Source organism: Trachypithecus francoisi, unplaced genomic scaffold (genome assembly GCF_009764315.1).
Source record: "Trachypithecus francoisi isolate TF-2019V2 unplaced genomic scaffold, Tfra_2.0 Lachesis_group13, whole genome shotgun sequence".
Classification (NCBI taxonomy): Eukaryota; Metazoa; Chordata; class Mammalia; order Primates; family Cercopithecidae; genus Trachypithecus; species Trachypithecus francoisi.
This window is the reverse complement of record NW_022681458.1, coordinates 31,355,242-31,381,491: the sequence shown is the minus strand read 5'-3', so window position 1 is coordinate 31,381,491 and position 26,250 is coordinate 31,355,242. Positions and strand designations below refer to the sequence as shown.

The following is a 26,250-nucleotide window of genomic DNA, read 5'->3' as shown; positions in this document are numbered from 1 at the left end:
AATCCATTCTTTTTCCACTACTTTTGGCAACATATGAACCATTTTCTGTATTGAAAAGAAGAAAAAAACTCAGGATGACTGTTTTCACTACACTTCTCCTTCGTAATACTGTGAAGCATTGGAGTAGCGTAAGATTTCTTCCAAGAGTCTTCTCTGTGGATGCTCCATGGCCTGGTCATTTGTATGCCTAATTTTCAGCATATGTAAGAGTTGTGTTTCCTTATATGTATACAAATTATTTGCTTACATTCTTGTGTTTTCTACTCTCACTAAAACCAGGGTTTTTGTTTTGTTTTGTTTTGTTGTGGGTTTTTTGTTGTTGTTGCTGTTGTTTTTGTTTTTGTTTTCTTTTTGACAGAGACTCTATCTGTCACCAAGCTGGAGTGCAATAGGTGATCTTGGCTCACTGCAACCTCCACCTCCCGGGTTCAAGCGATTCTCCTGCCTCAGCCTCCCAAGTAGCTGCTGCTAGTGTGTGCCACCATACTCAGCTAATTTTTGTATTTTTAGTAGAGACGGGGTTTCACCATGTTGACCAGGATGGTCTCGATCTCTTGACCTCGTGATCTGCATGCCTCGACCTCCCAAAGTGCTAGGATTACAGGCGTGAGCCACCATGCCCAGCCAAACCATTTTCTTTTATCTAATCTGCTTTAAAAGTGATATTTTGAAATTATACAAATAATATGCAAGACTATTGGATATTTGGAAAATATATGTATCATTCCTTCCTTACCTTCTATTTGCTAAAAAAGCATAAGTCAAATATTTGAGTTTGTGTGGCCCATAGCTTCCTTGCTGTGCGAAAAATTTTGAGTACTGCTGACCACAAAGCAAGATGAAGAACATATTTTAATTCTTAGAAAGAGAAACATGTTATTACATTTTCATTATAATGCACTCTATAAATTAATTTATACTGATTATTTCAGAGATTTAAAGTATTCTATTTGGCTATCTTTCACTTTGGTCTGATTCTCAATTGTGGTATTTGTAAAGAATGACTATGTCTTGCTATTCATTCATTTCAGTTTGGACTTTACCAGATTTAAACTCTAAGAATATCTCGATTATTTTTATAGCACCAGATTATTTAGCTTTAGTTATCTGAGACCTGGTTCCTTCTTGTAGTTACAGTGATGTCTTTTTTGGTACATGGGAATGAACTATACTGATGACTAAACTAACCAGATGTGGAACCCAGAATAGCAAAGTAATCATATAAAAATGAGTAAACAACTCATTTTCAAGTCAAGGATTGATCTAACCACAAAGATTTACCTTTGAATCTTGTTATCTCTCTACTTTCTTTTTTTTTTTTTTTTTCAGGTCAAATTCACCAGTGCTGTGAAGCTTTCTGAAGGTGGGCCAGGAAGTGGAATGGAAAATGGAAGAGATGAAGAGGAGAATTTCTTCAAGCGTCTTGGTAAATGTCATGCATCCATCAAACAGAACAAAAACTTGATTAGATTAAGTGTTCCATTTTTTATTTTAATTGGTTTTTCATTCATTTCTTTCTCATACATGCCTTCTACCACTATCTATAGCTTCTCTTTTTGCAATTTGATTCAACAGACATTTATGGAAGCCTTACTATGTTCCTCATTCTGTGATGGGCACTGGGTTTGCAAAGAGTAAGATCCAGCCTCTTCTGCTGTTCTATCCTTTATTAAAATCTGAGAACTTTACAAAACTGCCAGAGATCCTTTTATCCACCCACCTATCTACTTATAAATTCTGCTCAGTATATCCCTGACAGGTGGCCAGCCGCCCTCTGCACACTTTCACTGAGGGGGAGTTTATAACTTTACAAAGCAACCTGTTCCAGAGCAAGACAGCCTTAATTATTAGAGAATTTTTCTTTACATTCTGAAGACATACTTATCCACAAATTTGCTTCATTTGTCCTAGTTATGACGTCTGTACCAAGATGCACACACATACACATCACATACACTCTCACACACACATACCATGCAAGCTCCATATGTTATCCATTTCATGTTCTCTCTTTTGATCTCACTGCTGCTAGCTAAACAACTTTGATTTCTTTACTTTTCCTTACGTAGAAGTGTCTCTAGATCCGTCACCATTCTGATTCCTTTTTATTATGCATTTTAGTTAGATGATATGCTTTTTTACAAAATGTGGAACTTAGGATGGAATGCAGTATGCCATATTTAAAATTAATTAGTATAGTGGATAGTGTCTATTAAGCTTGAGGACCACAGGAAGTATATGAAAAACAATTTAATATTACATTTTCTATTTTCACATTACGTAATTGGTTTGTATTGATTAATTTTTTGCTAGCTTTTTTTCACATGGATGAATATCATGGTATATTTTGATGTAGCCATTATTTGTTCTTCATTTCAAAAATGATGAAAATTTATTATTTCATTAATTTAGGAGGTAGTTAAGTCACTTCCCCAGGAAGGAAATTAAGAGACAGAATCCATAATTTTGAGAAGTATCCATTTTCAATCCTCTTACACTCTTTCCACTCTTTATAATCCATAATATTTGAGATTAAAATATAAATAAATAAGCAAATGAATGGAAAGAGAATCAAAACTAAATAGAACTCTGTCTTTTCTTCTTTGTATGATAAAGATCTGTCTGCAAAGACATGCACATTTCCCTCTTCTCATCCAAGTTGTTCATACTATTTCTGAACAGGACAAATGCAAAGATATAACTCTAAGAATACTTCTACTTCTAAGAATTAATAATTAATTAATTCTTGATTAATTAATAATTTGTGGGTACAGATTTTTAGTGAACCATGCACATAATTTTCTAGTGATCAGAGAACTTTCCCATATCACTACAGAAACATCATCAGAATTTTCTAGAACATGCCTATGATATCCTTACAACTCTATCAAAAAGAACATGACTTAGTTCAGCATAATGAAGTTACAGTGACTCCTATGATTACTTCTCTTTTGAAAATGTTCCTATCTATTTAATTATCTCTTATAGAATTTGGATAGAGCAAACATCAAGTTTATTAGTCTCTGTGGTTTTAAGAATCTTCCTAATAACCAGGACATTCATAATTTTCAATCCTTTTACACTCTTTCCACTCCTCACAATATTTTGGAGACAATATGTCTCACGTTCAGACATCAGTATTATAAATAAATTTTTGTTGTGCTTTTTTGAGAATGAAGTGTGGAGCTAAAGTGTGTTCTCCAGGTATGTGTCATGCTAACTGGATATCATTTGACTGGAGCTGCAATCTCATCTTTTAAGTTCTCTTTATGCACTAAAGTATAACTGAGGCTTAAACTCAAAGAATGTAGGGTCTGTCACATTTGGTGAATATTTCTTCTTTTTTCAAAATTCCTTCCTTCCTTCCTTCCTTCCTTCCTCCCTCCCTCCCTCCCTTTCTCCTTCCCTTCCTCCCTCCCTTCCTCCCATCCTCCCTTCTTTCTTCTCTTTCTCTCTTTCTCTCTGTCTCTCTTTCTTTCTTTCCTCTTTTTCTTTCTTTCCTTTCTTCCTTCTTTCTTTTTGAGACAGGGTCTTCCCCTGTCACCCATGCTGGAGTGCAATGGCACAATCATAGTTCACCGCAGCCTCAAACTCCCAGGCTCAAATGATACTCCTGCCTCAACCTTGCAAATAGCTAGGATTACGGACATGCACCACCATGCCCCACTAAATTTGTTTTACATTTTTTGTAGAGATGGGTGGGGGGTGGGGTGTCTTGCTATGTTGCCCAGGCTGGTCTTGACCTCTTGGCCTCAAGTGATCCTCTTACCTCAGCTTCCCAAAGTGCTGGGATTACAGGCATGAACCACCATGCCTGCCCAAATATTTCTTCTTAAGTGAACTTTTTCTGTCTACTGCGAACTGAATGTGTATATCCCCAAAAAATTTGTCTCAAAGTTCTAATCCCCAAAGTGATAGTATTTAGAGGTGGAGACTTTGGGAGTTGATTAGGTTTAGGTAAGATCATAAGGGGGACACTTGTGATGGGATTTTAATGCTGTTATTAAAAAAAAAAAAAGAGGAGACATAAGGTCTCTCTGCATGCATACACCAAGGAAAAGCCACGTGAGGACATAACCAGGAAGAGAGCCGTCACCAAGAACCTGACCATGAGGACACCCTGATCTCAGACTTCCAGCCTTCAGAACTGTGAGAAATAAATGTTTGTTGTTTTAAGTCACCCAGTCTATGGCATTTCCTTGTACCTGACCTAACTGATTACAGCACTATACTTCCCCATTTGTAGATTTTTCTTCTTGGTGGAAAAGATAAAAGCATAATTGACTTGTTTACATTCTCCTTCTAATTCTCTTACATTCTCTTCTTATTCATGTTCCAAACATGTTATCATTAGCATTTCTTACAAGCATTAGTTCATTCTGGACTTTGTGTTTTTCTTACCATGATTCCTGTGGATTTTAGCCATTGCTTCGTATATTCTTTGTATTCCATTCACAGATTCAAAAGATCTGATATGGAATATTCATAGAACCAGATTCTACAAAGAGTTTGTGTCAACAATACCTGAAATATTGGCAGTTTATTTTTGCATGTCCAAAAAACAAAGCCATAGTATTTGAGATTGTTATCTGGAATATTGTATGTGCTTTGGGCTGGCAAGAGAATATAGCTTATATATCACTATTCTTTGCCTATGTTCTCTTGCTTGTTAAAAATGATAAAAGATATGCTGTGAGATGATTCCTTTGGAATTGCTTGCAGAAAATGAGAATCTCCAGCTTAAACAACATTATCTGCTAATCTAAGTACATCGTATTTTGCAACAACTACTTCCCTTAATCGTGCAAACATCATTCTATTTTTGAGCCTGCTTTTTTCCTTACTTCCTTTTCTCCTTCCTTCCTTTCTTTCCTTCTCTTTTCTTTCTCTTGCTTTCTTTCTTGCTCTCTTCCTTCTTTCTTTTCTTTCTTCCCTTCTTTCCTTCTTTTTCTTTCTTTCTTTTGCGATCTATGTGTATAAATGATTTGTACCCAACCATGATAGATGTGTTGTCTTTTCTCATCTAAATTATCTTAATTACAGAATTTGTTTTTTTCTTTAAAGTTGTTAAAGAGAACAAACATCAAACCTTCTTACCCTCAGTTTAAATGCATTACTTCAACTTCAGTGATTTGAAATGAAATGCCAATAGAATTTCTTTAAAATTTAAAAGTTATTCAATAAATGAAAACTGTATCTGGTGAACGTGAAATAGAATTGAAATTACATTCAGAAATCATCTATCTTTTTCTTTTGTGTTTTCATATTCACTGAAATTATTTCATTTTAAAAATCATGTTGTCTCTATTTGAGGGTGTTTAATTAAAACAAATTTTTTCAACTAATCAACACGTTTACTGCATATCTTCTATGTTCTCAGCTGTGCCATCAACACAATGGGAAATGCTACTTAAAGAAATACTAGATTTTATATGTCTGAAACTTCGTACCCATAAATGTATATGATAATGATTTGCCAATTAAAAATAATATTAAAAAACAAGTAGGATATTTTTATACATCCCTTCTTGGATTTCAAAGCTTATAAAAATGCATTCTATGTAAATAGAATTATAATTACACCTTAATATACACTTCAACATAAAAAATAAATATTAAACAAATGCAACTAAAATATACTGAGGCTAAAAAGTAATCATTATGTCTAAGGAAGCCAAGAGGCATTCTTACATCCTAGTGTATTGCTATAAAAAATTGATAAAAAGAACATTTTGCAGCCAAATTACTTTTTGACATTTCTTTTAGTAGTACAGTATGGAATGCCAGCAGGATACAATTTTATCATCAGTTTATCATTAAAGATACAGGCGAAAACCCAAGAAATATAACATGTACAATGAGGAATTATTTCTCACATTAAGTTTTTCTAACATGATCACTACCTTCAGCAGAGTGTAAAAGTCTGACCTTCTTTCATATAAACATTTGGTATTTTAGAGATTACATTGTGGCATCGTGGTAAGAGTGCAGGTTTGTCGTCAGTAGATCTGGATTTAAATCTTGCCTTTATAACTGTCCATTGTATAAACAGATTGGGCTGCTTAACCTGTTCCTTCACCTGTTCCTTCTTTATCTCTCTGTCTCTGTCCACCACTCTCTCCTCGCCAATAGACCCATACATCCCAAAAATACATTCTCTTTTAAAATCATTTGTAAAAACTTATCTTACAGGGCTATTGCAAAAAATAAAGAAAATTAGTTATAAAACATTTCATACAGTACTTGGTATCTACTAAGTGCTCAAAACAGTACCAAAATTACATCAAAAATATATTATTATCTATTAATGCTATATAAATACAATGGAAATTTTCCATTATAATTAGCTTTTATTAATAACATGACCCTTATGTCCTGTGCTTATAGGATTCTGCTTATCTTCTCACCTGTAATAAATATATATTATTCTGTGAAGCAAAGAATATAGGTTCTTGCTGTCAGTGAGTGTTTTGATGACTTCTGTCTTCGTTATTTTACTTACGTTCCTTAACTGCATTATTTTTGAAATTCTTGCAATTAAAATGGCATGTCTTTTAGCAGTATTGAATACAATTCTTTTGAAATTAGTAATCTTGTCAAATAAAAGTTGAAGAAAACTGTGAAATACATATTCTTAATGCTTCCTTAAATAAAATGATGGCAACTGTTCTTAATAAATTTGATAAATAAGAATAACTTCATTGATCATCTATCTGGTCTTATGTATTAATTCCATTGCAAATTTTAGGTAGTTATTACCTGATGTATTTTAAATCTTAATTATAGTAACAAATAATAAAACAACTGGATTCACAAAAAAGAAAAATCTTATTATTTGGGATGTCTCTTCAATTCAAAGTTTAAGGGACTGTTTATACTTTTTAACAGATGAGAATCCTTTGGTATACATATTAGTATAGTTTATATACTATTAAAGGGGTATATATAAATGATTAATGAAGTGACATATAGTTATAAAAAATAACAGGAATATACCTGTTCTAGTAGCTTTGGTGGTGTCTGGTGAGGAAATAGAGTAGCATTTTGAAAGGGAGCTGCCTGAAAACAAGGCTCTCCTGGAATTGTTTGTTCCTCATCTATAGCTTCTCTTCTTTGTATCATTTGAGATTTTGTCTTTTGAATTTTTTCCACCATCAAATTCTTCTCATGATAGTTCTTTTTGCATATGATAAAAAAATGCTATACTAACTGGCAAAAAAACACTGAAGGTATTGAATTTTGAATTTTTGAATTTGGAATATTTGTATCTGAAAAAGAAACATACCCATAAAGAATGAAATATAGGAAATTTCACTAATGATACTTTATCTTCTGAGCCTTTTTTGAGCTTATGAAAATAGGCAAAAAGTAAAGAGAATGGTTCAATGGATCCAAAATATTCATCACCCACTGGCAAAAATACTTTAGAAATTGCCATATTTGCTTCATCTATCTTTCATGCTCTTTTAAATGTATTGTAAAACAAATCCCAGACATCATGTTATTTCATACTGACATAGGTCAATATGTTTGAGTCATTGTGAAAGTTGTAGACCAAGGCTAGTAATTATTTTTATGCCTTGCCATAATTTTTAAATCTGGTGATAATAAAGTCTAAGTGAATCTGTGTCCCAGACTTAAACTCCTTCCAAATGATGTGTTCCCTGATAGTGTAGGTTCCTGCATTTTTCCATTAGTGGGTATGGTGGCTGACATCCTTGTGTGTGGTGCACTGTCATGGTAAACTCAGGCCCATAACTGTAAACACCCCCTTTTATCTACTATGAATGCAAATTGTTAGAGTGGTAACCCTAATTCTGGACCTCCAGTAGCCAGTGATTCTTTGCACTGTAACTGATAAAAGGTTTTTCCTTTCACTACAATGCTTTCACCACACCAAAATGTACCAATTTGTACAGCATGCTGTACACAATGTACACATTATATGCAATGCTATACCAATGCTGTATCAATTTGTTGTAACAGATTGGAAACTGCACAGTGACTGCAACTTCCATAAAAACAGAAATTGTTGATTACAGGAAGAATAATTTTAAATACACCAAAAGCTCTTGCTAGTATTCAAAAGAAGACCTGCAAGTAAAATGATCAAACACTATATTTAAATATTTAGGTAAAATCTTACATTTTCATATATCACGTGTTACCAGATTCCCAAAAGTCAGGATGTGTTTAAATCAAACATTGGGATGGAGAGCAAGGAAGTGGAGTGAAGGAGAAAGTTTTCTGGCCAACACTGTAGTAAACACACTGTTGTATCTTTGAAACTCTTTTTAAACCTGTGATCCATTACATTCTCTCTCTTTCGTTCCTCCACCATGGCACCACTCCTATAGGTTGCCACAGTTTTGATGATCATCTGTCTCCCAACCAAGATGGTGGAAAAAGCAAAAACGTGGTGAATCTTGGAGCAATCCGACAAGGCATGAAACGCTTCCAATTTCTCTTGAACTGCTGTGAGCCAGGGACCATTCCTGATGCCTCCATCCTAGCAGCCGCCTTGGATCTAGTAAGTTGGTGAAAGAATTTTCCCACCCTACCCCACATCCCAAGTAATACCATTAACAGAGGTAAGCATGAATCCCCAATTGTAATCCTCCTGTGTTTGTTTGTTTGCTTTTTCAGAATTAGTGATAAAAGGGGGAAGATGTTGAGGTGAGAGAAAAGAAAGGGAGAAACATCCTAGTTAATATGCCATTGGAAATAGACTGTCTGAATATGTGAGGGCTCTGGAGTCAGACTGACTGAGTTAAAATCACTCTGACATTTACCACCTGAACCTCTGTAAAATGAGTGTAAGAGCAATAACAATACTATAGCTACCTTCTAGGGCTAGTGTGAAAACCAAATGAGGTATTAGATATAAAGCCCTCATCACAGTGCCTGAAATATAGGAACTACACAATAAAGTGGGCCATTATTATTATATTATTGGTCCTATGTCTGCCATGTATTAGTCCTTTGAACTTGCCAAGCCTTGATTTCATTATCCATCAATTGGAGGAAAAATATGAAGCAAGGATCAGTTGAAATGAATTGCACAAAAGCACATTGAACATTGTATGGTATTATACACATGTAAGGGATTAAAGAGTATGAAGTGGATCTTGGTTAGAAAGTGTTTTTGTCAGGTAAATTAGGCCCACATGTGAATTTTGAACTCAGCCTCTCAATTTATTTATCTTTATTTATAAAGTCTTCATATGCTGCATAAACACGGTATAAAATACCAAGTAAACATCAATAAATAAAAGTATTTTAACCTTTTAAAAAGACAAACTGAAATAGATTTTTATTAGAACAAAAAACTTTAAGCCTGCCAATAAATGATCTTTTTTACAGGTTTTATGACACACAAATGAGTGACCAGTGGTCACTCGTATTTTACCTTGGAAAATAATACAAACCTTATAATGTAATTCATGAAATTTCTCTGTGACATTTGCAGCTTTTGCTCTCAGGATATTTAGTGACCAGCAAGGTATGTGGCTTCACTTAAGGCTGAAATATTAGTACCACTTATAATCATCCAAAATGATTGCTTTCCATTATATAAGATTTTTTCAGGCTGGGTGCGGTGGCTCATGCCTGCAATCCCAGCACTTTGGGAGGCTGAGGTGGGCAGATCACGAGATCAGGAAATCGAGACCATCCTGGCTAACGCGGTGAAACCCCGTCTCTATTAAAAATACAAAAAATTAGCCGGGTGTGGTGGCGGGTGCCTGTAGTCCCAGCTACTCGGGAGGCTGAGGCAGGAGAATGGCGTGAACCCGGGAGGTGGAGCTTGCAGTGAGCCAAGATCGCACCACTGCACCTCAGTCTGGGTGACAGAACAAGACTCCGTCTCAAAAAAAAAAAAAAAAAAAAAAAAAAAGATGTTTTTTTCAGTCAGTTTCTCATTATTGGGTAGTGACCTTTGAGATTTTTTTAAAATTGCAGCATGTTCAATGTGTATTGCTATGTGCCATGGTGACTGTAAAATGTAGAGAATCACAGGTCTCCAGGAGAGCTGAAGTTTGTGGCAATTAAACAATCAAAGTACAGTGAGATGTCTGCCTAAAGCAGGAGAGCTTAACAAGGCAAGGAGCCAATCCCTTGTTTTCTAGGTGGGACAGTGGAAGCTTAGGTGTCACTCTTTTGAGTCATGCATGGTTTGTCTTAATCACATCTTGCTCTGTTCCCTAAGGAGCAGATTAAAATAAATAAATGCAACAAATTCATTAGAAAAGAACAAACAATCACACTCTTAAACAATGGAAAAGTGTATGAACAGCCAGTCACCAAAAATACTAATAGTCAGTTAACTATACCTCATCTTACTTGAACTTAAGAAATGCTCTGTTAATTTACAAGTTTAAAAAAAAGTAAAAGAAATGCCTATTAAAATATCCAAGATTCCTACTTTATAACCCTCAGGTTGGCAATGATTTGAAAGTGCTGATATGAGTAGAAAATATCAAACACCACACGCAGGGTCAGTAGTGGTGTAAGCAGCAGGATTTGATTAGGGAACAGAAGGAATTCTTGGACTAACTGGGTGATAATGAGAGCAGTGATGGTGAATGGAGCACTCCTCAGCTTCTCTGTGAGTAGTAAGTAATTTTGGACTGTATATAGTCAGGCAGGAAGAGTTAGTAGTTCTTTACATACCAAATACATCAAATGGAAAGGGTGGTGGTATTAAAAAGCCCAGAGTCAATGTGAGTTATAAGATACTCACCATATAATAATTAATTAACTCAGCAAATGTCTTCTGAGGGATTCGTATGTGTCAGGCATCGTTCTGTTAATGATAACACAACAAAACTCAACTGGAGGACTGCACCTATTTTTCACTTTTTCCAGTGAAGATTGTGTTTGTATAGTGATCTTTTTTCCAGACGTCTTAGTCTACAGCATTCTAAGGTTGATTAATGAATGGTTAGTATTTATTGTATGCCCACCCTGTTGCCAAAGGGAAAAACTGAAGGGCAGAAAGACCGATTAATAGGCAGAGCTACTAAGTCAGCAAAGGATGGAGCCAGATTGGAACCTGGGTCTATCTTCCAAGCCCTTCTATTTTGTATTCTACCATACTGACTCTCTTATTAAAATATTATGTGAGACCACTTACTTTATGCATGCAACAATAATAAATTCCGTATTTTATACCCAATAGCTTAAATGTGGTTAGGAAAGTGAAGGTGACAGAAGCTGATTGAACAATTATTCAATACACAGTGATATTTGCCGCTTTACAGATGGTTGAAGCTGAAGTGCTCCAAGGGTACTATCATGTCCATCGTTGTCTCAATCCTAAAGTCACAGCTACTTTTGGAAAATTTTTAGACAAGTGAGGCGTCAGAATTTTCAGGTAGCTGACTAATGAAATTAAGGACAATTGTAACAAGTCATCTTATTTCAACTTGTTGAAAAACTGAGTGAAAAATATAGGCACAGCTTGCTGTAGAAATTGGAAAATGATGGAATAATAGTAGAGGATAATAATAGTAATAATAGGTCAAGTAATTTTCATTATACTTGACCATTTATAAAGTAAAATAAGCACCTGATGAGAGTTGACAGATTGTCCTTCATTCACTGGAAAGGTCTAGGCCTCGCATTCTTTCAGAGGTCCTGAGCTGAAATTTCTGCATAAATATGGATCATGCCATGTTAGGGGCTCTATCAAGTGGTCTTTTCATTTGCTTGTTTTCCATATGAGGGAACAAAAGCCCCAAGAGCTGAGGTGAGTTTGCTCAAGGTCACATGAATTAGTTGTTGCAAAAACTGGCATCAGAGCAGATTCTTCTGCTTCCATTCAGGACTCTTTTAGCAATGCCATATGCTATCACTGTAAAAAAAGATGATTTGAATAAATCAGAATGGGTATCTCTTTGACATACTGAAAATGTGCTTAAATGTATATGGCCTCCTATAATAAAAAAGATTGTGAATGACTTTTAATGATCACAAAGCATTTGAATCCTTAAAAGTGTTCCTTATCATATGAACACATGATGAATTAATAATAGAAAAATGTAAGATTTTCAACCTTAAAGATTCATACCACACATTCACTGCCTAAACTGGTGACTCTTAACATTTAGGGACATAGATTCTTTCAAAATTGGATAAAGTTATGGAAATTCTCTCAAGAAAAGTACATTTATAGACAAAATTTAATTTATAATATTAGAAAGTTTATGGAGTCCCCCAAAACCCACCCATGAACCCCAAAATATTGAGAATTCAACCTCAATGAATGCATGATCACTGTCAGAAAGAGACTCTTTCATTAAGTAATGGAAATTACTTTGTTAATATTCATTGGTGATATAGAAACAGAAGGAAACCTGTCATAATTACTTCCTACATGGAAAGCTTTTAGACTTTATGTAAGATATATGAGCATGGGAGAAACAAAAGCCTTGTCATAAAGAGAGCAACACACTTAGAGATTTAAAAAATAATCCTAATAAAACAAATTAATACTGGCTTTATGGGGGTTATTTTAAGAAGAATATTGATGAGCAGTTTGATAATCAGGTATCTTGGATATCAGGACTTCATTCCCTCTCATCAAACGATTTTATACCTATCTGATATCCAACTGCTATACTGCTTAGAGTTTGTGATATGATGTCATACCAGAGTTCCCAGCTCTAAGTACACTGTGTTTCTGACTGAGGCTTGACTTCTACCATTAAATTGGGCTGGATCGTGTAGAAAACTTAAATTTCTTTTTAACTTCACCAAAATAAGGCTATAACTAGATGGTTACCACACCGCTAGATTCTTCTTTCTTCCTTTCCTGTGGAAGCTATTCTGGCCCTGCTTGGCCTTCTCGATCTCCTAAGTCTCATGGTAAGAAAGAAAATGAAGGAGCGCTGGAGCTTATAAGCAGTGTCTTTTGAGCCATCAAGTAAAGAGGCATTTTCTTATTAACATACATGTCCACTGATTGAGTAGCCTGCGTCTGGAAATACTGAGGTCTTTGTCACTAGACTGGATCCAGTGGGGGTGAATGTACAGGAGGATCAAGCAGTATGTGGGTAGTAGGAATTCCTTTCATACCTGACAGTCTTTGATTCGAGGTCAAGGTCAAGCTGTGTGTAGCATTCAGAGGTCAAAATTCCAGAGGTCAGAATCAATCAAGGGTTAAAGGAGCTCAGTAGTTTCCATTATGAGGCAAAAAGAGAGAGAATCTGGGTAGACATGATTGGTTGGATAAAAGGCATAGGTGATGATGGTGGTGGTGGTGGTGGTGGTTGGCAGAGGTGTTGGTAGAGAATAAAAATCGTAACATTTTCATTATGCTTGATGGTTTATAAAGCACCTTCACATTCATTATCTTATTTGTTGGTATGAGAGCAAAAGGATTAAGCCAAGAGATGAACCCCAAATAAGGACACTCTTACAATCAGTTTCTCAGCTATGGAAAGTGAAGGAACTAAAGGGGCTGGTGAATTCTGACAGACTGAGAGGAAGGTAACGCAGCTCCGTGTTGTATGTGCTTGAATCAAAGTAGCATTTGGTGTTTACTGTCATTTGTACAGATGTGACAACTGCAATTGCTCGTACCTATTGATATGGGTTAGGAGTTCCTCAGGGTTATGCTAACTTTCACTGATGTTTTCTGCTAAAGGTATTTTTAGCTTTTGTTTCCTCTATATTTGGTTTCATCCAATATCTGATTCACCTGCTTCCAATCTTTCAAGAATGCCTAGTTTTTAAGTATGTTTTATGTGTTTTCCAATGCATTGTGGTTTCATGTAGATATATGTATATAATATAAATAGATATAAACATAGAAATAAACACAGATGTAGATATGCTAGGTAGATATGTAAATGAGGAACAGATGTGGATCTAGATATAGGCACAGATACAGATACAGATAGATATAGATATATAGAGATAGATAGAAACATATTATAGATTCCACCATTTCATCAAATGTAATTTGGAGGAGGAGGGGAAAAATAAATGTGCTCAATTTATCATCATATTTCAATCCTGCATTTTCTCCAACCTCTCTTTTATTGTTTTGCTTTGTTATATTTATTTTTAAGTGCAGCTTAAATATAATTTTTGCATTTTGACATAATTTTTATGTTACAATAGTTTCATTGTTTTATGTCCTTAATAATAGAATTTAAATGTGATTTTTTAAGATTGTAATTTTCTTCAGAATTAAAAAGTATTATTAGACGGAATAAATACTGGAAATGTTAGTGTTCAAAGTTTTGCTGACCTGTTTTTCTGTTGGTTCTAAACAATCCTACTTTTATTATTGCTACGACCACTAAATGTAGGGATAATTGGTTCAATTTTAAGTCCAACAACACAGCTTTTCCTCATAATCTTTCTCTTTAGGGTTAATTTAGCAGATGCAACTGTAAGGCATTTTTTAAAGGACATGTTTTAGAAAGGATTCATTTCATCTCTAGGTTTATATAATCTACAAATACAAAACTAAAACAAAAATAAAAAGAAAAATTAAACAGTTCAAGCAAAAAGTATTTCCATTTCCTTTATTTTTCAAGTGAAATAGTCTATCCTTATTTATCCAGGTGAATTTGTAACATGCACAAGCAGTGATTTCTAATTTACTGGTAATTTATTAGCATGAAAAACACTAATAATAATGCCAGTTTGCTTTAAGAACAATTCCATAAATATAAGACTATCCATAAGATCATAGAATTCTCCCTAGTCTGTGGATGGAGGAAATCTAATGTTAAATTGTTTAGCCCCATAAATAGACAGCTTTAGAAGAAGTGAATATATAATTCTTTTTCAAAATAGGACACTTTCAAGAGTGAAAGAGTTTTCAATAATTATGTGAGGAAAACAGACATAAACTGGGACTCTCCTAGGAAAAGACCTTCAGTTACCATAGGTCTAATTCACACTTACTTCCAGGCTTATTGCATGAAGTATAATTCATATTGGGGCTTAACATCAAATATATTTAATAATCAATGCAAATTAGGTCCTTTCAAGGAGACAGGAATGCATGAAAGAGGAAATATCTTATGATTCTCTTTTGAATCATAAGAAAATTAGAAATGATTTAGTAATAAAACTAAACTATCAAATTATCCTCTTAATCTAGTGGTAATGAATGTTGTATGTGCCACATTTTCTTTTTATTTTTACAATAAAATAATTTTTTAATAATACTTTAAGTTCTAGGGTACATGTACACAACGTGCAGGTTTGTTACACATGTATACATGTGCCATGTTGGTGTGCTGCACCCATTAACTCGTCATTTACATTAGGTATATCTCCTAATGCTATCCTTCCCCCCTCCCCCCACCCCACGACAGGTGTGTGATGTTCCCCTTCCTGTGTCCAAGTGTTCTCATTGTTCAATTTCCACTTATGAGTGAGAACATGTGGTGTTTGGTTTTTCGTCCTTGCGATAGTTTGCTGAGAATGATGGTTTCCAGCTTCATCCATGTCCCTAAAAAGGACGTGAATCATTATTTTTTATGACTGCATAGTATTCCGTGGTATATATGTGCCACATTTTCTGAATCCAGTCTATCACTGATGGACATTTGGGTTGGTCCCAAGTCTTTGCTATTGTGAATAGTGCCGCAATAAACATACATGTGCATGTGTCTTTATAGCAGCATGATTTATAATCCTTTGGGTATATACCCAGTAATAGGATGGCTAGGTCAAATGGTATTTCTAGTTCTAGATCCTTGAGGAATCGCCACACTGTCTTCCACAATGGTTGAATTAGTTTACAGTCCCAACAACAGTGTAAAAGTGTTCCCATTTCTTCACATCCTCTCCAGCACCTGATGTTTCCTGACTTTTTAGTGATTGCCATTCTAACTGGTGTGAGATGGTATCTCATTGTGGTTTTGATTTGCATTTCTCTGATGGCCAGTGATGATGAGCATTTTTTCATGTGTCTGTTGGCTGCATAAATGTCTTCTTTTGAGAAGTGTCTGTTCATATCCTTTGCCCACTTTTTGATGGGGTTTTTTTTTTTCTTTTTTTGTGTGTAAATTTGTTTGAGTTCTTTGTAGAATCTGGATATTAGCCCTTTGTCAGATGAGTAGATTGCAAAAATTTTCTCCCATTCTGTAGGTTGCCTGTTCACTCTGATGGTAGTTTCTTTTGCTGTGCAGAAGCTCTTTAGTTTAATTAGATCTCATTTGTCAGTTTTGGCTTTTGTTGCCATTGCTTTTGGTGTTTTAGACATGAAGTCCTTGCCCATGCCTATGTCCTGAATGGTATTGTCTAGGTTTTCTTCTAGGGTTTTTATGGTTTTAGGCCTAACATTTAAGTCTTTAATCCATCTTGAATTAATTTTTGTATAAGGTGTAAGGAAGGGATCCAGTTTCAGCTTTCTACATATGGCTAGCCAGTTTTCCCAGCACTGTTTATTAAATAGGGAACTCTTTCCCCATTTCTTGTTTTTGTCAGGTTTGTCAAAGATCAGATGGTTGTAGATGTGTGGTATTATTTCTGAGGGTTCTGTTCTGTTCCATTGGTCTGTATCTCTGTTTGGCACCAGTGCCATGCTCTTTTGGTTACTGAAGCCTCGTAGTATAGTTTAAAGTCAGGTAGTGTGATGCCTCCAGCTTTGTTCTTTTGTTTTTTTTTTGTTTTTTTTGTTTTTTTTTTTTGAGACGGAGTCTCGCTCTGTCGCCCAGGCTGGAGTGCAGTGGCCGGATCTCAGCTCACTGCAAGCTCCGCCTCCCGGGTTTACGCCATTCTCTCGCCTCAGCCTCCCGAGTAGCTGGGACTACAGGCGCCCGCCACCTCGCCCGGCTAATTTTTTGTATTTTTTTTAGTAGGGACGGGGTTTCACCGTGTTAGCCAGGATGGTCTCGATCTCCTGACCTCGTGATCCGCCCGTCTCGGCCTCCCAAAGTGCTGGGATTACAGGCTTGAGCCACCGCGCCCGGCCAGCTTTGTTCTTTTGACTTAGGGTTGACTTGACAATGTGGGCTCTTTTTTGGTTCCATTTGAACTTTAAAGTAGTTTTTTCCAATTCTGTGAAGAAAATCTTTGGTAGCTTGATGGGTATGGCATTAAATCTATAAATTACCTTGGGCAGTATGGCCATTTTCACGATACTGATTCTTCCTATCCATGAGCTTGGAATGTTCTTCCATTTGTTCGTGTCTTATTTTATTTCATTGAAGTGTGGTTTGTAGTTCTCCCTGAAGAGGTCCGTCACACCCCTAGTAAGTTGGATTCCTAGGTATTTTATTCTCTTTGAAGCAATTGTGAGTGGGAGTTCACTCTGTTTGTCTGTTATTGGTGTATAAGAATGCTTGTGATTTTTGCACATCGATTTTGTATCCTGGGACTTTGTTGAAGTTGCTTATCAGCTTAAGGAGATTTTGGGCTGAGGCGATGGGGTTTTCTAAATATACAGTCATGTCATCTGCAAATAGGGACAATTTGACTTCCACTTTTCCTAATTGAATACCCTTTATTTCTTTCTCCTGCCTGATTGCCCTGGCTAGAACTTCCAACATTGTGTTGAATAGGAGTGGTGAGAGAGGGCATCCCTGTCTTGTGCCACTTTTCAAAGGGAATGTTTCCAGTTTTTGCTCATTCAGTGTGATACTGGCTGTGGGTTTGCCATAAATAGCTCTTATTATTTTGAGATACGTTCCATCAATACCTAATTTATTAGCATGAAGGGCTGTTGAATTTTGTCAAAGGCCTTTTCTGCATCTATTGAGATAATCATATGGTTTTTGTCTTTGGTTCTGTTTATATGCTGGATTACATTCATTGATTTGCATATGTTGAACCAGCCTTGCATCCCAGGGATGAAGCCCACTTGGTCACGGTGGATAAGCTTTTTGATGTGCTGCTGGATTTGGTTTGCCAGTATTTTACTGAGGATTTTTGCATCAATGTTCATCAGGGATATTGGTCTAAAATTCTCTTTTTTTGTTGTTTCTCTGCCAGGCTTTGATATCAGGATGATGCTGGCCTCATAAAATGAGTTAGGGAGGAGTCCCTCTTTTTCTATTGATTGCAATAGTTTCAGAAGGAATGGTACCAGCTCCTCCTTGTACCTCTGGTAGAATTCAGCTGTGAGTCCTGGTCTGGTCCTGGACTTTTGTTTGGTTGGTAGGCTATTAATTATTGCCTCAATTTCAGAGCCTGTTATTGGGCTATTCAGGGATTCAGCTTCTTCCTGGTTTAGTCTTGGGAGGGAGTATGCATCCAGGAATTTATCCATTTCTTCTAGATTTTCTAGTTTATTTTTATTTTATTTTATTTTGAGACGGAGTCTCGCTCTGTTGCCCGGGCTGGAGTGCAGTGGCCGGATCTCAGCTCACTGCAAGCTCCACCTCCGGGTTTCCAACATTCTCCTGCCTCAGCCTCCCGAGTAGCTGGGACTACAGGTGCCCGCCACCTCGCCCGGCTAGCTTTTTGTATTTTTTAGTAGAGACGGGGTTTCATCGTGTTAGCCAGGATGGTCTCGATCTCCTGACCTCGTGATCTGCCCATCTCGGCCTCCCAAAGTGCTGGGATTACAGGCTTGAGCCACCGCGCCCGGCCAATTTTCTAGTTTATTTGCGTAGAGGTGTTTATAGTATTCTCTGATGGTAGTTTGTATTTCTGTGGGATCAGTGGTGATATCCCCTTTATCATTTTTATTGCATCTTTCTGATTCTTCTCTCTTTTCTTCTTTATTAGCCTTGCTAGCGGTCTATCAATTTTGTTGATCGTTTCAATAAACCAGCTCCTGGGTGCATTGATTTTTTGAAGGGATTTTTGTGTCTCTATCTCCTTCAGTTCTGCTCTGATTTAGTTATTTCTTGCCTCCTGCTAGCTTTTGAATGTGTTTGCTCTTGCTTCTCTAGTTCTTTTAATTGTGATGATAGGGTGTCAATTTTAGATCTTTCCTGCTTTCTCCTGTGGGCATTTAGTGCTATAAATTTCCCTCTACACACTGCTTTAAATGTGTCCCAGAGATTCTGCTATGTTGTGTCTTTGTTCTCATTTGTTTCAAAGAACATCTTTATTTCTGCCTTCATTTCATTATGTACCCAGTCGTCATTCAGGAGCAGGTTGTTCAGATTCCATGTAATTGAGCGGTTTTGAGTTTCTTAATCCTGAGTTCTAGTTTGATTGCACTGTGGTCTGAGAGATAGTTTGTTATAATTTCTGTTCTTTTACATTTGCTGAGGAGTACTTTACTTCCAACTATGTGGTCAATTTTGGAATAAGTGTGATGTGGTGCTGAGAAGAAAGTATATTCTGTTGATTTGGGGTGGAGAGTTCTGTAGATGTCTATTAGGTCCACTTGGTGCAGAGCTGAGTTCAATTCCTGGATATCCTTGTTAACTTTCTGTCTTGTTAATCTGTCTAATGTTGACAGTGGGGTGTTAAAGTCTCCCATCATTATTGTGTGGGAGTCTAAGTCTCTTTGTAGGTCTCTAAGGACTTGCTTTATGAATCTCCTTGCTCCTGTATTGGGTGCATGTATATTTAGGATAGTTAGCTCTTCCTGTTGAATTGATCCCTTTACCATTATGTAATGGCCTTCTTTGTCTCTTTTGACAAAGAAGGCCATTTTGTTGGTTTAAAGTCTGTTTTATCAGAGACTAGGATTGCAACCTCTGCCTTTTTTTTGTTATCCATTTGCTTGGTAGATCTTCCTCCATCCCTTTATTTTGAGCCTCTGCGTGTCTCTGCACAGGAGATGGGTCTCCTGAATACAGCACACTGATGAGTCTTGACTCTTTATCCAATTTGCTGGTCTGTGTCTTTTATTTGTAGCATTTAGCCCATTTACATTTAAGGTTAATATTTTTATGTGTGAATTTGATCCTGTCATTATGATGTTAGCTGGTTATTTTTCTCATTAGTTGATGCAAATTCTTCCTCACATCGATGGTCTTTACAATTTGCCATGTTTTTGCAGTGGCTGGTAGCGGTTTTTCCTTTCCATGTTTAGTGCTTCCTTCAGGATCTCTTGCAGGGCAGGCCTGGTGATGACAAAATCTCTCAGCATTTGCTTGTCTGTAAAGGATTTTATTTCTCCTTAACTTATGAAGCTTAGTTTAGCTTGATATGAAATTCTGGGTTGAAAATTCTTTTCTTTAAGAATGTTGAATATTGGCCCCCATTCTCTTCTGACTTGTAGAGTTTCTGTTGAGAGATCCACTGTTGGTCTGATTGGCTTCCCTTTGTGTGCAACCCGACCTTTCTCTCTGGCTGCCCTTAACCTTTTTTCCTTTATTTCAACTTTGGTGAATCTGATAATTATGTATCTTGGAGTTGCTATTCTCAAGGAGTATCTTTGTGGTGTTCTCTGTATTTCCTGAATTTTAATGTTGGCCTGCATTGCTAGGTTGGGGAAGTTCTCTTGCATAGTGTCCTGCAGAGTGTCTTCCAACTTGGTTCCATTGTCCCTGTCACTTTCAGATACACCAATCAGATGTAGATTTGGTCTTTTCACATAGTCCCATATTTCTTGGAGACTTTGTTCATTTCTTTTTATTCTTTTTTCTCTAAACTTCTCTTCTCACTTCATTTCATTCATTTGATCTTCAATCACTGATACCCTTTCTTCCAGTTGATCGAATCGGTACTGAAGCTTGTGCATTCATCACATAGTTCTCATGCCATGGTTTTCAGCTCCATCAGGTCATTTAAGGACTTCTCTACACTGCTTATTCTAGTTAGCCATTTGTCTAATCTTTTTTCAAGGTTTTTAGCTTCTTTGCGGTGTGTTCGAACTTCCTCCTTTAGCTTGGAGAAGTTTGATCATCTGAAGCCTTCTTCTCTCAACTCATCAAAGTCATTCTCCATCCAGCTTTATTCTGTTGCTGTCAAGGAGCTGTATTCCTTTGGAGGGGGAGAGACACTCTGAATTTTAGAATTTTCAGCTCTTCTGCTTTGTTTTTTTCTCCATCTTTGTGGTTTTATCTACCTTTGGTCTTTGATGATGGTGACGTACAGTTGGGGTTTTGGTGTGGATGTCCTTTCTGCTTGTTAGTTTTCCTTCTAACAGTCAGGACCCTCAGCTGCAGGTCTGTTGGAGTTTCTGGAGGTCCATTCCAGACCCTGTTTGCCTGGTTATCAGCAGCGGAGGCTGCAGAACAGTGAATATTGCTGAATAGCAAATGTTGCTGCCTGATCATTCCTCTGGAAACTTCGTCTCTGAGGGGTACCCAGCCATGTGAGGTGTCAGTCTGCCCCTACTGAGGGGTGCCTCCCAGTTAGGGACCCACTTGAGGAGGCAGTCTTTCCGTTCTCAGATCTCAAACTCCGTGCTGGGAGAACCACTACTCTCTTCAAAGCTGTCAGACAGGGACATTTAAGTCTGCAGAGGTTTCTGCTGCCTTTTGTTTGGCTATACCCTGCACCCAGAGGTGGAGTCTACAGAGGCAGGCAGGCCTCCTTGAGTTGTGGTGGGCTCCACCCAGTTCGAGCTTCCTGGCTTCTTTGTTTACCTACTCAAGCCTCAGCAATGGCAAGCGCCCCTCCCTCAGCTTCACTGCCCTCTTGCAGTTCAATCTCAGACTGCTGTGCTATCAATGAGTGAGGCTCTGTGGCCATGCAACCCTATGAGCCAGGTGCAGGATATAATGTTCTGTTATGCTGTTTGCTGAGACCATTGGAAAAGTACAGTATTAGGGTGGGAGTGACCCAATTTTCCAGGTGTCATCTGTCACAGCTTCCCTTGGCTAGGAAAGGGAATTGCCTGACCACTCGAGCTTCCCAGGTGAGGCGATGCCTCGCCCTGCTTCGACTCATGCTCAGTGGGCTGCACCCACTGTTCGGTACCCACTGTCCCACACGCCCCAGTGAGATGAACCCAGTACCTCAGTTGGAAATGCAGAAATCACCCATCTTCTGCATTGCTCACGCTGGGAGTTGTAGACTGGAGCTGTTGCTGTTTGACCATCTTGGAACCGCCTGTATGTGCTGCATTTTCTTTATTCATTCACCTGTTGATCGATACTTGGGTTGAATCTATGTCTTGGCTATTGCGAATGGTGCTGCAATGGACATGAGAGTGTAGATTTTAAAAATGAAATACAGCAAAAGAAACTATCATCAGAATGAACAGACAACCTACCGAATGGGAGAAAATTTTTGCAATCTATCCATATGACAAAAGTCTAATATCCAGAATCTACAAGGAACTTAAACAAATTTACAAGAAAAAAAAAACATTAAAAAGTGGGCAAAGGACATGAATGGACCCTTCTCAAAAGAAAACATTTAGGCCGGGGGCAGTGGTTCATGCCTGTAATCCCAGCACTTTGGGAGGTCAAGGTAGGCAGATCACGAGGTCAGGAGATCGAGATCATCCTGGCTAACATGGTGAAACCCTGTCTCTACTAAAAAATACAAAAAATTAGTGGGGTGTGGTGGCAAACACCTGTGGTCCCAGCTACTTGGGAGGCTGAGGCAGGAGAATGGCGTGAATCCAGGAGGCGGAGCTTGCAGTGAGCTGAGATCACTCCACTGCACTCCAGCCTGGGTGACACGGTGAGACTCTGTCTCAAAAAACAAAACAAAACAAAACAAAATGTTGTTTTGTGGCCTATGTGGCCAACAAACATATGAAAAAAAGCTCAACATCACTGATCATCAGAGAAATAAAAATCAAAACTACAATGAGATACCATCTCACGCCAGTCAAAATGGTGATTATTAAAAAGCCAAGGAACGGCCGGGCGCGGTGGCTCAAGCCTGTAATCCCAGCACTTTGGGAGGCCGAGACGGGCGGATCACGAGGTCAGGAGATCGAGACCATCCTGGCTAATACGGTGAAACCCCGTCTCTACTAAAAATACAAAAAACTAGCCGGGCGAGGTGGCGGGCGCCTGTAGTCCCAGCTACTCCGGAGGCTGAGGCAGGAGAATGGCGTAAACCCGGGAGGCGGAGCTTGCAGTGAGCTGAGATCCAGCCACTGCACTCCAGCCCGGGCGAAAGAGCAAGACTCCGTCTCAAAAAAAAAAAAAAAAAAAAAAAAAAAAAGCCAAGGAACAACAGATGCTGGTGAGGCTGCAGAGAAATAGGAATGCTTTTACGTTGTTGGTGGGAATGCAAATTAGTTCAACTGTTGTGGAAGACAGTGTGGTGATTCCTTAAAGACCTAGAATCAGAAATACCATTTGACCCCGCAATCCCATTACTGCATATATACCCAAAGGACTATAAGTCATTCTACTATAAAAACACATGCACACGTATGTTTATTACAGCACTATTTACAATAGCAAAGATATGGAATCAACCCAAATGCCCATCAATAATAGACTGGATAAAGAAAATGTGGTACATATATAATATAGAATACTATGCAGCCATAAAAAGGAATGAGATCATGTCTTTTGCAGGGACATGAATGGAGCTGGAAGCCATTTTCCTCAGCAAACTAATGCAGGAACAGAAAACCAAACACCACATGTTCTCATTCATAAATGGGAGCTGAACAATGAGAACATATGTACACATAGACACATGGGAACAACACACATTGGGGCCTGTCAGCAGGGTTAGCGGGTCAGGGGAAGGGAGAGCATCAGGACAAATAGCTAATGCATGGTGGACTTAGTACCTAGGTGATGAGTTGATAGGTGTAGCAAGCCACCATGGCACAAGTTTACCTATGTAACAAACCTGTACATCCCGGGCATGTACCCCAGAACTTATAAAATAAAATAAAATGAAACAAAATGAATATATATCATAAATAGATAGAATTTAAAGAAAAAAATCTAAAAGTCACATATCCATGACACAAATAAAACATTTCCAGTTTCTGTGTTCCCTTACCTAATCACACACCCTTACCTCTGAGAAGACACTCTTCTTCTGAACTTTATTTTAATATCTTTCTTGTGCTTTACTTATTTTATCACATTGGTATGTGTCTTTAGAGAACGTATTATTTTGTTTTGTTTTGCTTTGTTTTGTCTGGTTTTGAAATTGATTTATAGGAAGTCATGCTATCTGTTTTCTTATTTGTTTAACATTGTGTTTGAGTTCCTCCTTGTCAATGCATTTAGGGTTAATATGTTAATGTTTACTCATGAATGGTATTCATTTGTTCGAACATACCACAATTTATATATCCACTCTATGTTAGGTGGACATTTTAATTTTTTCAAAATTCTGGCTAATTTTAGCAATATCTTTATAAGTATTTTTGTGTATGGGTCTCGATTCATATATAGTTTCCTAAATAAACCTATGAGTAAAATTATTGACTCACACTTTTACTACATGATACCAAATTGTATTTCAAAGTAGTTGCAAAAATTCCAAATAAGTGCCAACGGTATAATGAAAACTCCTGTTTCTCTGTGTTCTTGCCAACACTGTATTGCCCAACATTTTTATTTTTAACAATGTGGTGCTTTAAAGTAATAACCTGTAATCTATATTTTAACCTAAAGCTTGAGAAGTCTTGTCATCAGTTTATTTACCATTTCTGTTTCTGCTTTGGTAAAAGATTTCATTTGTGTCTTTTGTTCGTTCTCTTATTGGAAGATTATTTATCTTTTATTGCTAATTTTTAGAAGATCATAGGTGATGTCAATATTAATCTTTTTTCTCTTCTTTGCATTGCATCATCTTCCAGTGTTCAACTTGTTTTCATCTTCAATTTTTTTTGTATATTGTAATGAAGGGAAATTTTAATTTAATATAATTCATAAAAATTATCCTTCATGACTAACACTTCTGTCTTGAAATTCCAAGGTAGCAAAGACATTCTTATATTTTTCTTTAAAAGTATTAAAGATTAACTTTCACAGTTAAGCCTTTAATGAAAATGTTCTATGTGAATAGTATAAGATAGAAATTCATTTTCTTTATTTTCTTTCATTCCTGTGGAAAAATAACTATCCTAGCACAATATGTTGACTAGTTAATGCATTCTTCTCAGATGTGCATTTCCATCTTAATCAAATGTCAAGTGTCCTTACAAGCATGATGTAATTCTGGGGGTTTTTGTTTGTTTGTTTGTTTTTGAGATGGAGGCTTGCTTTGTTGCCCAGGCTTGAGTTCAGTGGCGTGATCTCAGCTCACTGCAACCTCCACCTCCTGGGTTCAAGTAATTCTCCTGTCTCAGCCTCCCAAGTAGCTGGGACTACAGGCACCCACCATCACGCCCAGTTAATTTTTGTATTTTTAGTAGAGACGGGGTTTCACCATGTTGGTCAGGCTGGTCGAGAACTCCTGACCTTAGGTGATCCACCCACCTTGACCCCCAAAGTTCTGGGATTACAGGCGTGAGCCACCACGCCTGGCCTGGGTTTTGTTTTGTTCCATTTTCTATGTATCCTGAGTCAACCTACCCTGTATTAATAGTTAGAACTTTAAACATCACTTAGGCTAGTCGTGGCTCTTCATTCTTCCCCATGAATTTTATAATTAGCTTATCAGAGTCCATGAAAAATCCTTTGATTTATTCTTGGAATTGCCTTGAGTCCACGGATATATTTAGAGATGATTGAAATTCAGATCTGAAATGATTATTCAAAAGTTCTATTTCTTCCTGTGACAGTATAAGTAATTTTAATTTTTTCAGTAGTTTATCAATTTAATCTATATTTTAAGGTTTGTTGGCATAAAATTAATTAGAATACATTCTTATTAGTTGTAATCCTTGCAGTATCTGTAGTTATCTATTTTTATTTCTAAAATTGTTTCCAGTTTTTTTAACAAGATGTACCAGTCATTTGTCTATTTCATTATTCTTTTTTAATCTTTCTATTGTATGTTTGTTCTGTAATTTATTAATGCTTGCTCTTATTTTTATTATTTTCTCTCATGCTTTGGGCTAATTGCATTATTCTTTGGTTAAGTTGATTACTTAGTTCATTGATATTCTTTTCTCTGTTGTAAACTAAGAACTTAGCTATTAATTTTCCTCTAAGTACTACTTTAACTGCATACCATAAATTTTGATAAGCAGTATTTTTGTTTTAATTTACTTTTAAGTATTTTCTAATTTCTTTAATTGTTTTCTTTTTGACTCATAGGTATCTAGATGTGTGTGTGTTTTAATTTATAAAATCCTGGGTTTTGTTAGAAATCAATTTGTGTTATTAATTTCTAAGTTACTGATTCTTTAGAACTAATTTAGACTTCCTTTATGACCTAGAATATTATCAGTTTTTATAAATGTTCCATGTGTTGTCAAAAAGAATTTGTATTCTCCAGTTGTAGAACACAGTGATTGATATACATATGATAAAACTTGTTAATTGGGTTATT

At 36.8% G+C, this 26,250-nt stretch overlaps 1 protein-coding gene across 3 annotated transcripts in view; it reads left to right on the top strand.

Annotated features, from left to right (window-relative positions):
- The window catches only part of UNC80 (unc-80 homolog, NALCN channel complex subunit), a 229,458-nt gene that overhangs the window by 71,698 nt on the left and 131,510 nt on the right, over window positions 1-26,250 (top strand). For all 3 annotated transcript variants that reach the window (XM_033230431.1, XM_033230433.1, XM_033230432.1), the window contains exons 21-22: window positions 1,330-1,426; window positions 8,358-8,530. In XM_033230431.1, coding sequence (XP_033086322.1) covers window positions 1,330-1,426; window positions 8,358-8,530 — 270 coding nt within the window. The remainder of the gene's footprint in view (window positions 1-1,329; window positions 1,427-8,357; window positions 8,531-26,250) is intronic.